At 41.9% G+C, this 14781-nt stretch overlaps 1 protein-coding gene across 6 annotated transcripts in view; it reads right to left on the bottom strand.

Moving 5' to 3' along the window:
* LOC119652430 overlaps positions 1-14781 on the bottom strand; it is a 425085-nt gene that overhangs the window by 32732 nt on the left and 377572 nt on the right. For all 6 annotated transcript variants that reach the window (XM_038056559.1, XM_038056558.1, XM_038056556.1 and 3 more), the window contains 2 exons: positions 663-868; positions 390-556 (listed from right to left, as the gene is read on the bottom strand). In XM_038056559.1, the coding sequence (XP_037912487.1) occupies positions 390-556; positions 663-868 (373 nt within the window). The remainder of the gene's footprint in view (positions 1-389; positions 557-662; positions 869-14781) is intronic.

Consider the following 14781-nt stretch of genomic DNA (forward strand, 5'->3'; position numbering starts at 1 on the left):
TTTTCAGATGGTTTATTCTAACGTTGGATATGAGAAAATCGGAAAATGCTCCTTTTTTTCGCCAGTTGATTAGGATTTATTTATGCACTGGTGATTGTGGGAATTGTGTTCACGGCTTTTTGATTAATTTATATTTTTGACATAAATAAAGAAACGCACGATGAGTTCTAGTTAGAGTCGAACTATTTGTAAAGAATAAAGCGAAAAAATGGGTAACAAATTTGCTAAAAAGTTAGTTTTTTATTCGCATTTTTTTCTGGATTATCGAATTATCTTCTAGGCCCGCGATATAAATAAAGTGGCTGCCACGTGAACGTTGATGAACAACTTGCGTCAATTACAAAAGTCGATTGGAAATAAATTTCATTAAAATCACGAGGTCTGCTCACCGGGGTGTAGGAGTGATGCTTCGTATTGAACGGTTCATTGATTCCCAGCGAAATTCGATTTGTTGTTAAAACAACAATGGGTGGGGATCGCGTAGTAGTTGTACTTGTGGTTGTCAGCAATCCCAGCTCCGCTAATCGTTTCACGTGAAAATCCTTCTGAGCCTCCACTGCAAAGTAAAATGGCAAAAAAAAAATCACATTTGCGTTCAAGTCTAGTTACGTGCATGCATATATCACGAGAGGAACTAAATCATTGCACGAAGTTCCACTTACCGACACAGGGATTGAGCCAGAGGAGACGCTGCCAACCGAGACACTCGTATAGGTGTGGAAATTCGGTGCCATGGCAGGCACAAGTCATCCGTAATTGAGTTCCCAGGATGCCGAGCATTGCTGAGCGACAACTGCTCGGTCGTCCTGCACATTTTTTAGTTACACTATCTACGGCACAGGCTTGCTCGTAACGCTCCAACTTGATTCTGAAGGGAAATTTAATTACATATTAGTACTCCATCACGTGTATGTAAGACGCTTATCGATTTTCTAGGGTTCACTTTTAACTCGTTTAACTGGCGATAACAGACATGCATTTATAATAATTTCGAGTGTGTGGATATTCGACGACCTGCTCCTTTGCGATGTGAGTTCTTGGTATAGATGCTGCCTCCTGCTAACGTAATTACGATGCCATGCCATGTACCCTGATGCTGTCAGGTATGCCTACCTGTTCACCTGGCTCACCTGCCCTCGTTGTGTGCATAGTGCATGTGGTTGGAACTTTCCCTTTTGGTGTCACTAACCAAGGCAATATTAGAATGTAGCAGGTCTTATAATTATTTCAACCTAAATGACAATATCATTGCAGATATTTGTAAATTTTCCGGATGCAAGCTGTGTGTTGGGGATGTGGGAGTTGGGCAGCATAAGGGTGTCTAGGGACAAAGGACTAGTTGGTTTCGAGGTAGAGTTGAGGATAATTAAAAATTCAAATTAGAGCCGCGAATGTATGATACATAGTTTCAACTGAGTGGAAGGCTTTGTTTCTGTTATTTGAAAGCGTTTTGGGTTTCGACGATGTTAACAGCTGTTCAAAATAGGGAAAATCGATATTCTGTTAGTGAGTCTCGCCGCTGAAGCAAAATTATGTTGAATTTTCAGCTTTAACTTTAATTGGAGTTGATTTACTTTAATTTGGTCATACTATTTGTTAATATGTTGTAGCCTCAAGCGTAAGTACAGGAACGCGTTTCAGGCAACAAATCCACTACTACCCTCAGCGAATTAACATATAATCTCTTTGGAAAGAGAAAATAGAATAAATAAAAACAAGTCGAAAACCGGAAGCTGACACTTCAGGTACGATTTCTTATATAAGAATATCTGGGTACATGATGGTTCCATTTATCGATAACTCGTAGTGTATATCAGCATCACCGGCACAATAACTGGTAGCCGGTCCAGGCCTGCCTTAGTAAGGAGCTCCACACACCGGTTTTGCGCCGAGGTCCACCAATTTAAAATCCTTAAAAGCTGTCTGGCGTCCGCACCTACGCCATGCCTCGTGTCAGGCAGGGTCTGCCTGGTCTTTTTTCTCTGCCCTTATAGACTTTCCGGGCTGGATCATCGTCATACGGATTAGGTGACACGCCCACCGCAACCTGTTGAGCCGAATTTTATCTGCAACCAGACGGTCATGGTATCGCTCGTAGATTTCGTCATTATGTAGGCTACGGAATCGTCCATCTTCATATAGGGGGCCAAAAATTCTTCGGGGGATTCTTCTCTCGAACGCGGATAAGAGTTTGCAATTTTCTTGCTAAGAACCGAAGTCTTCGAGGAATACAAATCATATTCTTGTACAGTAAGAACTTTAAACCTATGATGAGATGTCTCGAGCGAAACAGTTTTTGTGAGCTAAAGTAGGCTCTCTCTAATTTCATCGTAATAGCTATTTTCGGTTGTGACTTTCGACCCTAAATAGGAGAAATTTTCAACGGTTTCAAAGTTGTAGTCTCCTATTTTTATTCTGCCCGTTTGACCAGTGCGGTTTGATGTTGTTGGTTGGTTGGTTTTTGGTGCTGACGTTGCCACCATATATTTTGGCTTGCCTTCATTAATGCGCAGCCTAAGATCTCGCGCCGCCTGCTCGATCTGGATGAAGGTAGATTGTACATCAAGAGTCGTTCATCCCATGATGTCGACATTATCCGCATAGGCGAGTAGTTGGGTGGACTTAAAAAGGCTGGTACCGCTTACACTAACATCTGCATCGCGAATCACATTCTCCAGGACCAGGTTAAAGAGGATAGGGCACTCCCTTGTCGTAGACCGTTGTTGATCTTGAATGGTCTCGAGAGTGGCCTCGCACAGGTTTAGGGTCAGCCTAGTGACTCTTATCAATTTTGCCGGGATACCGAATTCTCTAATGGACGTGAAAAGTTTTACCCTAGCTATGCTGTTATAGGCGGCCTTGAAGTCGATGAAAAGATGGGGCAACTGATGTCTATATTCCAGCAGTTTTTCCATCGCTTGCTGCACAGAGAAAATCTGATCTGTTGTGGATGCGCTGATTTGCCTGCAACGAAGTCTCTTGGTGTGGACCGATGATGTTCTGGGCGTAGTGATAGATAGATAGATATCCGGCCTGGTAAGAGAGCAGCGAATATCTTATAGATAGTACTCAGCAACGTGATACCTCTATAATTGCTGCATTGCGTCATATCCTCCTTTTTATGCTCGAAACAGATAATGCCTCGTTGCCAGTCGTCAGGCATCGATTCGTTTTTATAAAACCTTGAGCATCAGTTGATGAACTCCTTGGTGTAATTGGTTGTCTCCATATTTAACCAATTCGGCTGTAATTCCATCGGCACCTGGCGACTTATGATTTTTAAGCCGATCGATTGCACGGACTGTTTCTTCTATGTTAGGTGATGCTAGCGGTTGTCCGGCGTCTTGGGTTTGCCGGAACCTCCAACTCGCCGATGTTTTATTTGTTGAGCAATTCATCAAAATACGCTCCAATATGCTCATTCTAATGGAAATCAGATTTCCCTCTTTGTCTCGGCCGGATGAGCATTGAGGTGTATAAGGTTTCATCCTGCTGACTTGTTGGTAAAACTTCCACGCCTGGTGTGGTTGCTTCCTGTATTTTTCAGAGTTCACAGACCCGTTCGGTACCCCAGGCATCCTTTTTTCATATCTGAAGTCGTTTCTGCATTCAACGGAGGTCCTGATAGGTCACTGCGTATTCCCGCGTTCTTTCAGAATGCCATATTGTTGGGTATTTACATGTTTTGCGGCTGGGTGAAAGATGTTTGTGGCCGTATTTATGATAACGCTCATCAGGTGGTTGTGAAGATCATCTTTTGATGCTTCATCCCCAGGACATCTGTTAGCTGCGGTTATTATGGAATCCATTTCCCCCTTATAGGTGTTAAGGAGGGCTGTGTTGTGGATGCCTTCAGATTGTCAGAGGCGATCCAAAGCGGTGTTGCACTTCGAGCCCGGAGCACTATGCCAACGAGATAGTGATCGAGTCAACATTGACCTCCCCATATGCTCTGACATTCATCAAGGCTGAGTGGTGGCGGCATTCAGTTAGCACGTGGCCAATTTGGTTGTAAGTGGTCCCATTTGGAGAGGCCCACGTATGTCTGTGGACTGCTTTCCGCGCAAACCAGGTACTTCCAACCAGCATTTCGTGCAATTCTGCTAACTGAATAACCCGCAGTTCGTTATCATTGGCATCTTTATGTAAGCTGTGGGAGCCGACGTATCGCCTGAATACGGGCTCCGTATCTACTTGACTGATGAAATATAATATCTAGGTATGATTTTAATATTATACTTGGGATAGGCATCCAGGGTTCACGGTATGATGGTTCCATATTAAAACCTAAAACTAAAAACGCGAAAGGGGCTGTACGGTTTTTTACCATGGCACAGGCTTTGGTCCAAAGTATTGGCGGATTTACGCCGAATATAATTCGCGGTTATGTCGTGTTTTGCGAATTATATTATATAATGTTTAGCATCTGTGAACCGCTTCCGTCACACCGCTTCCAAGGTAAAGGTAAGGCACCGTATGACGAGTTGCCTTTGTCCTCGTAAGAAACCGTAAAGTCTCCTTTACGTTTTTATTGTTTGAAGCATGGATTGCTAAGCTCAAAACAAGGAGTCCGTGGTTGCTCCCAATTTGGTGGATGCAGAGGTAGGATCCCTCAATCCTCAAACAAAATACTACATTAATGGAACATTTTACTGATTTAAGAGGAATTTAAGGGTTTACAGTAAATTTTTAAAATAACAGATTTGGTAACGGAGAGCCTAGATACCATATGCTTGGACATCCATGCCTTTTTATATTTTTCGGGGTATAGTTTCTGAGAATGGGTCTTTTTAAGTATTTGACCCCTTTTGTAATTGACTCCTTTTTCCAGATAATATCAAAACTAATACCTGGTTTAGAAAGCAGTAATTGAGACTTTCCTCTTGGTATCCCACAAGGCTTAGTGTGACTTCGGTGAAATTTTTACTCCCTTTTTTTAGGTGTATGAGGACCCTTCTTCAGTTCAACATGCAGCTATGTAATTCACTGCATGGGTGGGAGTTCATAGTTGCAACCTTTCTCCCGAATTTCGTGTCAATGGGTGTAATCGATTCTGAGAAAAGTGCGTGTGACAGACACACAGACAGATAGATAGACAGCCAGTAAACACTACTTTAACAGGTATAGATGGGGAAATTCGTGGTAAGTTCTATGATAGTATGAGCGAAATCTCATTTAATGTCGATAACTATTGATAATCTTACTTTGTAAACCTCTGGAAAGTATATACTAGAGCAACTATCTATATCTATGTAATCTCTATGTATCTATGTAATATCTATGTAAATTAGCTGTCACTTCCTCATATTTCGACGACACCACGTACTAAGGACAAATTTGTTCTTGTGAATTCACCGTAGGTACTCTCACGGGTAACACTAAGCAACTTGCTAGAGTCCTCTGGAAGAAAAGTATCGAAATTTCTATACAAAACCGACGCTATGGTGCTAAGAGTCGCGGTTATGTAGAACGTGAATGCGGCAAGAACGATTTCAAACTATTTTCCTTTAGTACCCCAAGTAGCCAATATGGCTTTGGCACTGCCATCTTTGAGAACACTAGCACTGAAGAAGATGAACGATATCTTGATGTTTGCTCGGATTTCAGCTTCCTTTGCGAACCCATGAAATCAGTTTATGGAAACGGGAGTGAAGTTTGAAATAATACTATCGATGTTCAAGCGAAGTACGACCTTACCAAGAACACCGGTAACAAGACCAAATAAAGATGAACTGAAGGCACTTCGTTGTACGACAAAAGCTATGATACCATCCACCGCATATGTCCAAGATGCGCAAAAGCAGGAGGTATTCCAAGACCAAGAAAGGGATCCATTCAAAAGAAGCTCGTCAACTATGAAATCTCCACCAATGCCAAAGACGGTAAAGGATAAGGTACAGGCAAGGATAATAAACGCCGGTAAAGGTAAGGTAAAGGTATAAAAGGAGTAACCCTATCGAGCTTATAGAGAGCAGAGTCCCGATCCGAAGGAATTACCCTTCAATCAGCTTGGGGAAAAAATAGTTCAGTTGTCCCAGTTTATCAAGGACAAGCACAACGTGCACCAAGCCATAAATAATATGGTAAGGACTATTAGGGTTCTTTATAATAGATCGCAGATTGAGGAAAGGATACTAAGGATATCAGGATCAAGTCGAAATAAACGAGTACGTGAAAAAGAGGGGGATCTTCTAAATAATCAGCAGGCGCCTAAGAGAAAAAAAAAGGCGGACAGGACATTCTGAAAACCAGCACCAATAGTTCAGAAGGAGGAAAGCATACAGCGAATGTAGAAAAGTCGACCAGCATTGCGAAGCCCAAGACGAACGAAAATAATGGATGGACTAAAGTTGCCAGCAAGAGTGCGAACTCGTTCAGATGTGATTGTTGTCTCAGATCGGTCCTACGCGGAGATACTCAAAAAGGTCAAAGCTGATCCCGAACTAAAAGATCTGAGCGGAAATGTGAACAGAATGCAAAGAACCCGGAAAGGGGACCTCATGTTCGAGTTGAAAAGATCCAGCGTAGGCAAAACTGATGACTTTCGCAGTCAAGTGAAAACCTCATTTGGGGGGGAATGCCGCAGTGCGTGCCCAAAAATATTAGATCTACATACAATGTAAGGATCTCGTTGAAGTGACATTAAAAGGAGCAGTTCAAGTTAAAAGAACTTACCGAGGAGTCTGTTGTAGTTTTACGAAATGCCTATGTCGATACTCAAACGGCGACAATACGAGCGCAGAAAATGTTGGTGGCCGGAAAAACTCGGATTAGATGAGTTGTCTGCCGTTTAAGAGAACAAACTTTACTTCGTTTTGGCTAACAAAGGTACTGTAAACATTTTTCAGAATGGGGGTCAGGCTCGGTTGTAGACCTGATCTTTTTCAGCCCTGCGCTGGCTCGTGGTGTGTTCTGGTCCGTCAGCGAACGCCACACCCACAGCGATCACCAGGCAATCTTCTTCAAGACATGTGTTGGGCCACAGAGCAAAGACCATGCCCGAAACCGAGAGAGCTCTGGTCTGACACTTGCAGGGGAAAAACAGAAGCAGTCCTCATCACTAAGCGCCGGGAATCGGGAATCATATCATCACTTCCAAGCCGACCATCAAATACTTGGGAGTGGTGATAGACAGGAAGCTCAGCTAGCAAGCAACACGTGCAGTATGTTTGCGACATATGATCCACTGCAAGTATGGTCCTGCCAAGGGTGAAGCCGAACGTGGGAGGGCCACGGCATACCTCTAGGATGCTTACAAGCCTCTAGGATGGGTACAAGCCTAGTGGGGAGGCGTTGGGGATGTAATTTAGCACTAACAAACTGAGTGCAGTCTACAGGAGGACAGCCCTGAGAGTATGCCCTGCCTTCAGGACTGTCTCAGATGATGCAGCATTCGTCATCAATGATGCCGATTGCCATCTTGGCAGATGAGATGCTGAACTTATTCAATGCGAAACCAATCTCTCTCCTATCGCAGACGAAGAACGCTGTATTAAGAGATCCATAAATAGATGGCAAGAGCAGTGGGAACGTTCGAAAAAAGGTAGGCTCATCCCTGCCATCAAAGAGTGGTTGGAGAGACGACACGGTGAGACTAATTCTAAGCTCATCCAGTTTCTCAAGGGGCACGGAGGATGTCGCCAATACCTGCACAGGTTTAAATTGGAGGCCTCACCCGACTGTCCAAATTTGTCCAAATTGTGATGAAGTCCCATAGGACCCAGAGCACTGTCCGAGATTTTTGGAAGAAAGGAGGAATCTGGAGGAGACTCTAGGAGAGGTGCTGCTACCAGAAAATCTGGTGCCGAAAATGGTAGCACAACAGGAGAATTGGGATGCGGTCAACTCAACGATCGCATCTATTCAAAATAAACTGCGAAAGGCATAGTAGAGGAGAAAAGCGCCGTCACATACGCCGCGTATAGAAAAAAGATAGCTAAGCTAGTGTGTCCAGATGAGTGCCTTTTGAAGAGATCCACCTCCTAAAAAAAAAAAAAAGACAGACAGACAATCGGACAAACAGACAGACATTGAACCGATTTTAATAAGGTTTTGTTCTGCGAACAAAAAGAAAAAGAAACCAACGAAATCCAATAGCCCCCAAGAGTGGCGAAGAAAGTAAGGAATTTTGAAAAGTTTAGTTCTTGGAGTTGATCTTGGTCAATCTAGATAGTTATTTGGCTATCCTGCAACCCCATTAGTCATTACTAACGGTGTCCCCTTTTTAAAAATCGATTTTCTTCTGTCTTTTTGCCTTTGTAGATCGTTTTTTCTGTCCTTTACTCTGCGGACTCGAGATTATTATTTTTATCAAATAAAATCTATAAAAATGTCGCCAAATGGTTTAATGAAAATTTCACTTTCCATTCTCTCGTTGTCTACTTAGCTTAACATCTAACTCCCAAAAATATCCGTTTGTGGTGTCCTTCGGTCGTCTGTTTCCGGTCACTCATATAATCCCAGCTTTGATGCATCTTACTTACACGAAATTGATATTCTTGGGCCGGAATCATCTATCCGACTACCTAATGTCTTTAATGTCGATCTAGTTGCCCATGTACCCAGCAACAGCGCAACAATAGTACAGGAAATGAACGAGAATTAATGAATTCAAGGGTGTAAAGCACCAAGAGGATATTTACGATTAGTCAAAAGAAAGATATTTTGGTAATTAATAATTCAGGTAGCGCTAAAGGTCTGGAAAAAGTTGATAATATACAATTTTATAGGAAGAAAATATGATAAGGAGAATTGGATGTATGACATTCAAGCAGAACCACGGAAGGACATTTTTCAGTATATTTTTGAAACATATAATTTTGAAGTACCATGGAGCCGCGGAAAGTGGGACTGTGTTTCCCATTCAGATTAAAAGAAAACAGTATTAGGATCCTTTTTTCGGCGAGAAAAGGATTCCTTCATTTCATTTCCAAAGAAAAAAGAATTTGTGCGGTTACAATAATAAATTTATGGTGTTCCTTCAAAACGAACGGAAGTGACTTTTTGACATTTGCGTATGATGGCTGGGATAAGCTGGAAGGAGAATTCAATTAATTTCATGTGCCTGTCGGTGTTTAAGCACAATAAAAAGCAATTTTTACTCCCAAGTAACCCTCTTTGACCTTTTGAGCTCTATATTATCGAAATAAGCATATTAGGTGGAGTACATTATGTATCTATGGGCACTGACAACTTATCAGGATAGAAAAACCTTCGCGCCATGCATGGCATTTAAAAGGACAATTCTGATTGAGTTTGTTTAACCTTTCCTTTCCCACATTTTCCTTTTCTTTATATTGGGATTTAATTCGAGATTTTTTTTGCGAATTCCTGGTATAATTTAAATAAATAATAATATGTTTCCAGATAAAGTGAAAAAATAAATGGAATTTTTCATATGACCGTGTTTTAGCTTTCATCCTTTTTTTCGTAGCATTACATCTCATTTTGCACTTGGCTTCCTTTAACATTTTTTTTCTGTTTTCTGATCGGGCTCCTTCCGTGGATTTTCTACTTGAATATTCTTCCGGGTATTCTCGCGTCATCTATACGTTGTAGATGATTTCATTCAGCTGTTAATTGTACCTGACGCATCACTCATCCCCCATGCGAACTGCTCCTAATATTCTGCACAGGACCTTCCTTTCAAAGGTTTTTATTGCTGGCTGAGTTAAGGTCCTCTTTTTGTTGCTACAGCGTAGCACAATTTTTTTTGAAGGTCTAGAAGATTTACTTCGAGTGCCTGCTGTGTAGGCATAATTCCACGGTCCTCTTTGGGCACGGATTAGCGGCCAATCAGAGTCCCACTGTGGTTAACGCCGCGGTACTGGTTTATACCAGTGCAAGCTCAGCATTGATACTAATGGATGCGAGGCCAATCTAATGCCTCTGCTGTAACTACGGAATACGGTGTTGTACAGCACATCCACACGTTTGAGCCCACAAGGGGCTTTTCCCGTGATATGGGGAAATTCCCATACTCACTTCTGCAAGTACTGTAGAATACATCATACGAGCTTTCTTATTCAGGCACCAAGTTTCTGAATTTAATCTAACTGTATGTCCCTTCTGAAAGCGCACATGTAACCATCACACTTAGACCTTTCAATAAAGCAATAGGCGAGAGAGACTTCAACTACATGTGTAGGCACCTAAGATATCACATAAAATCAAAAATCTTCTTCTGGGAATAGGCAGCAATTTCTTGCTACCGAAGTTTTGCCAGGATTCTAAAGTGGAAACCTCAATAGCTAGGCAGGATTGAATTTGCTAAAGAAACAGTTACACAATATGTGGGAACCATAGGTGAACACAGCACCTTACTTTAGGTGGGGTTCGATAAACTTTTGCATCAAAGGGAATCTACGGAAGCAATACAGATGGGCTAAAATCCGTGTCCTAAGCTTCAAAAGCTATTGCATTATTAGAAAATAGGTCCAAATTGGTGTTTGTTTCCTGTTCACTGGAATACAACACATTCACAAATTTCCTTTCTCGTATTGTTATTTCGTATTTCCTGTTTGATTTTCAATGAAACCGTGCTTCAGTTTCATTGTCATTAAACCAAAACCGCACAGGTGGTAAGCCTACAGCAGCGGGACAACAAAAAGGCAAACTCAAACAGACATGACCAACCGAGATTCTTCAGAGTAATGAGATCGGGAGACTGACATTTGATCAACTTGACCATGGCATCATCAAATCGATGGGGCATGCGAGCAAAATCTTAACGTCCTAGCAAAGGAAATCTAGATAATGTTGAAGTAGACAGGGGGACGAAAAGGTATTGCCAGCAATGAAAAATGGATGCACTTTCAAAAAGGGGTAAAAATCACCATTGGTAGAACCGGAATTTCTACTTGGAATTAGCAAATTCGCAGTTGTGAAAACCACAAGGGACTGGGAGACTAAACAAGTTTATTTAACTAAGTGTAGTGTGGTGTGACGAAAAATCGACGATCCTCGACGGGAAATTGCGATGGGCTATAGGCATAACAAATCCATGGTACATGATGGACTGCGAATCAAGCTAATCGAAATCTCGAAAGTAAATAAAATGAAAACATGAAAGCTGGTCACCTCCTTCTGTACATGATAAATATCTACAGTGGATACCAAACATGAAAACAATGAGAAGGGCAAAACCGCCGCTCATACCTTATTAGATTGACGCTGGGGAACGCTGAACTCGAATACTTGTGAAATCTTTTCAAGTGGTTCACTTTTGTGATAACATGAAGAAATAGAAAAATAGAGAGAAACCTTTGGGAAAACTAATCGAATACTGGAGGAATACTGGAAGTTGGATGTTTCAGAAAGATTTTGTGTTCATTTTGTGTGAGAAACTTTCTATGCACGATTTTCCCATATACAAGATACAAATGGAAAATATTCCTTGATATGTGTATGTATTTCCAAACTCCAACTCCGCCGCTCATACGAGTTCACTTTATCTATTGATGACTTCATACTTGCCTTAGAGTACATAGAATACAACATTTTGACCTTCTATAATTTTCCTGAAAATAGTGCAATTTCTTTCAAACTTTCCAAAATGGTGTACTTTTCTACTCTTACTTTGAACTGAAAGAGGGTTTTGCGGTACTATTGTTAACTTTATTTGTGCATATATGGAAATGGGGTGTATTTTGAGGCCTAGATTTTGTATAGGTGCACCATTGTGATTTCATCACGTTCAGGAATTGGCTTTTGCGTTGTTAGTCTGAGTGACCGAAGAAATCCACCATGGAAAATTTTTCTCGACTGTCGGTGGTTACTAAAGTGCCAAGCTGATTCAACTCAGCAATGGCAATCACATGTGTGTCCGGGAAGCTGGGTGGTTAGAGCACAAGGCTTTCGTACGTGAAGGTCGCGGTTCAAATCTCGCAGGTGGCAGTGGGATTTGTATCGTGTAAATGAGTAGCTGAATCAAATCAGGGTCATAATCTGGGCCGAGCATAATGCTGACCACATTGCCTACTACAGTGTACTGTAGTATACCGTTACGGTCTTGAATGAAGCGCTTTAACAAACTTCAAGGCCCTGATCCAAAATGGATTGTTGCGCCAACGATTGTTATTATTACTAATGGCAATGGCAGAATACGGGTGAAGAATAAAGGCAGAGGGTTTACCGAAACTATGATATCCCCAGAAACAGAAACAGTCGGTTGTGACGGTGTGGAAAACATCACTTCAGACGTGTTCAGAATACAAAGGTATCAGTGGACTTTTTCAGATCACTCAACGAATTTCAGCAGAGTGCCCAGACAGTCCAATTTTCGACAACTTACCGAGCATGATGAGTGGGTTATCGCCGATAGCACCCGCCACGCTACCATCAGAGGAGCTCATTTTGCGGATATTATCGAAGAGAAGGTTCGACGAACCACAAACAACTAGAAAAAGGGGTGGGATCTACACCGGATGCAGAATTTCTGGTACAAAAGGTTACCAGTATACACAGTTGATTGGCATACAGCATAAATCAGGTAAATAGTCCGTCTAAGAGATTTCCACTCTTCGTGGCTGCGGGAGGATTACCTATTTTGTCTCTAAATGGACACGGTGCAAGAACCCGCAGACACAAGATGTCCAAAAGAAGAGCCCGAGGGATAGAAGGCTGTCAAGTTGAATCAGGAGGTTACGAAGAGCAAGTCATTATTGACTCGATAATTGCCGAATAGGCAACTAGTAAGCCAAGAAATCTCTATGTTAATTACGCCAAGGCTTTTTACAATGTCCCAGGTACCTAGTTTATTGATGTCCTACGTCTGTATCACATTTTCCAAGGGAACTTATTGAATCTTCTTTGATTTTGTATGGCACTGAACCCTCTTTAATGGCTATTGAATATTAGATTTTTATCTGCCGATGCGCTCCTCCCTTGCCAAAGACCCAAAAATAAAGCCTCGGCGGTACTTTCCGCGATCAAGTTATCGCACTTACAATGACTATCGGCGTTGTAACTGCTTCAAAGCAATGCGCAAATGCATTACGTAGATTGGCTGCTACATGAACTGCATTTACTAGTATACAGCATGGGCATGTATATGCCGGTTAACGATCATTTTTGATATTTTAAGAATTTATGTATGATAAACGAAAAGTGGCATGGTTTTGTTGCAAAAATTTCGAAAGGGAGTTAATACAATTAATTATAAATTAAAATTTAAAATACTTTAATTTTGTTGTGTAATATGATTTAAGAGGGTAACGGAGATATCAATGGAATAAGAAAAGGGAAAATACTGCATGCAAGCAAATGAATCTCCTCGTCAACTTGTGGAAAAGTGGAACTAAACGACCATACTCTATTTTGTGTGCTTGTCCTGAATGGTCTCAAGTTGTTCTCAATCGCTTCTCGCTGCTTAACACTTTCTGTCTGCCGACGTATCACTTCTCGAATAGCCATCTCCTCCGACTTTGCATTGCCCTGCCAGGTATGCTCACCCTGCTTACAAATTTCTTGCTCCTGTTTCGTACCTTCTCGCATGGCCTCCTCCTGCCATTTTACACCTTCACTCATTCTCCATGGTCTACTGGTTCTCAACAGTTTCGTTCCTCCTCTTTAGTCAACTCTTGACTGATCACGTCTTGTAATTTTCGGATATCCTGACTGGACTGCAAATTGTCAACTTCTTGCACTCTCTTACATCGGCTTTGGAGTCTCAGTGGCGTCCTTATGCTGTTTCACTTCCTTCTGTTACTCACTTCTCGATACATCGGCTTTTCATCCTGCTGCTCTGCAGCTACCTCTTGTCTTTCCATACCTTTCCTGAGGCCATCCTCCCAACACTCTAAACCTTCTGTTTGCTGCTCTGCTATTTCTAGAATGCCCTTTGGTTCTACTTTCACCTCCAACTTTCTCGTAAATTTCTTTATCTTTTCCTTTGATTCATTTGAGCTCTTTTTCACTGTTCAGCATATGTCTGGAGGGCTCCCACGATTTTTTTATTCCTTTGGTCTGCTCTTTTACTATTTCTATAAATTCTCCTTGTTGCTTTGTAGATTCTTCTTGTTGCTTTCTAAATTCTTCTTGTTGCTTTCTATACATAGCTTGCATTGGAGCTGCTATATCGTTGTTGTTTATCGCGGCCGTTCTAGCTGCTTACTCGCGACTCTCAACAGAGGGTGTAGGCTCACACTAGAATTCACGCTCCTCGACATTAATACCTCGCGACTCCAAAGCTTCGCGAAGTCTCTGACTGATTTTGTGGGCGGATTCTCGGTCCCTTTATACCCCGCGGAACATTTCAAAAGGGCATGTAAACACTTTACTAGCAAATTACTTTGCGTCTTTGACAAGATCTTCTTGCCGACATTAGAGTCATCTGTTAACAATTATCGTAACTAAATAATCGCCCACAACCGATAACAGCTACGATGATGAAATCCGCGCACGGTTGTTGTCAACCAACAGAGCCTATTTCAGCTTACAAAAACTTTTCCGCTCGAAACGTCTCACCATAGGGTCAAAGCTCTTACTGTACAAGACAATGATCTTGCCAGTCCTCATGTATTCCTCGGAGACTTGGGTTCTTAGCAAGAAGAATTGCGAACTCTTGACCGCGTTTGAGAGAAGAATCCTCCGAAGAATTTTTGGCCCCCTACATGAGGATGGACGATTCCGTAGCCTACATAACGACGAAATCTATGAGCGATACAATGACCGTCCGGTTGTAGATAAAATCCGGCTCAATAGGTTACGGTGGGCGGGTCACTTAATCCGTATGGATGAGGATGATCCAGGTGGGAAAGTCTATAAGGGCGATATCTATGA

This window comes from Hermetia illucens, chromosome 3 (genome assembly GCF_905115235.1).
Source record: "Hermetia illucens chromosome 3, iHerIll2.2.curated.20191125, whole genome shotgun sequence".
Classification (NCBI taxonomy): domain Eukaryota; kingdom Metazoa; phylum Arthropoda; class Insecta; order Diptera; family Stratiomyidae; genus Hermetia; species Hermetia illucens.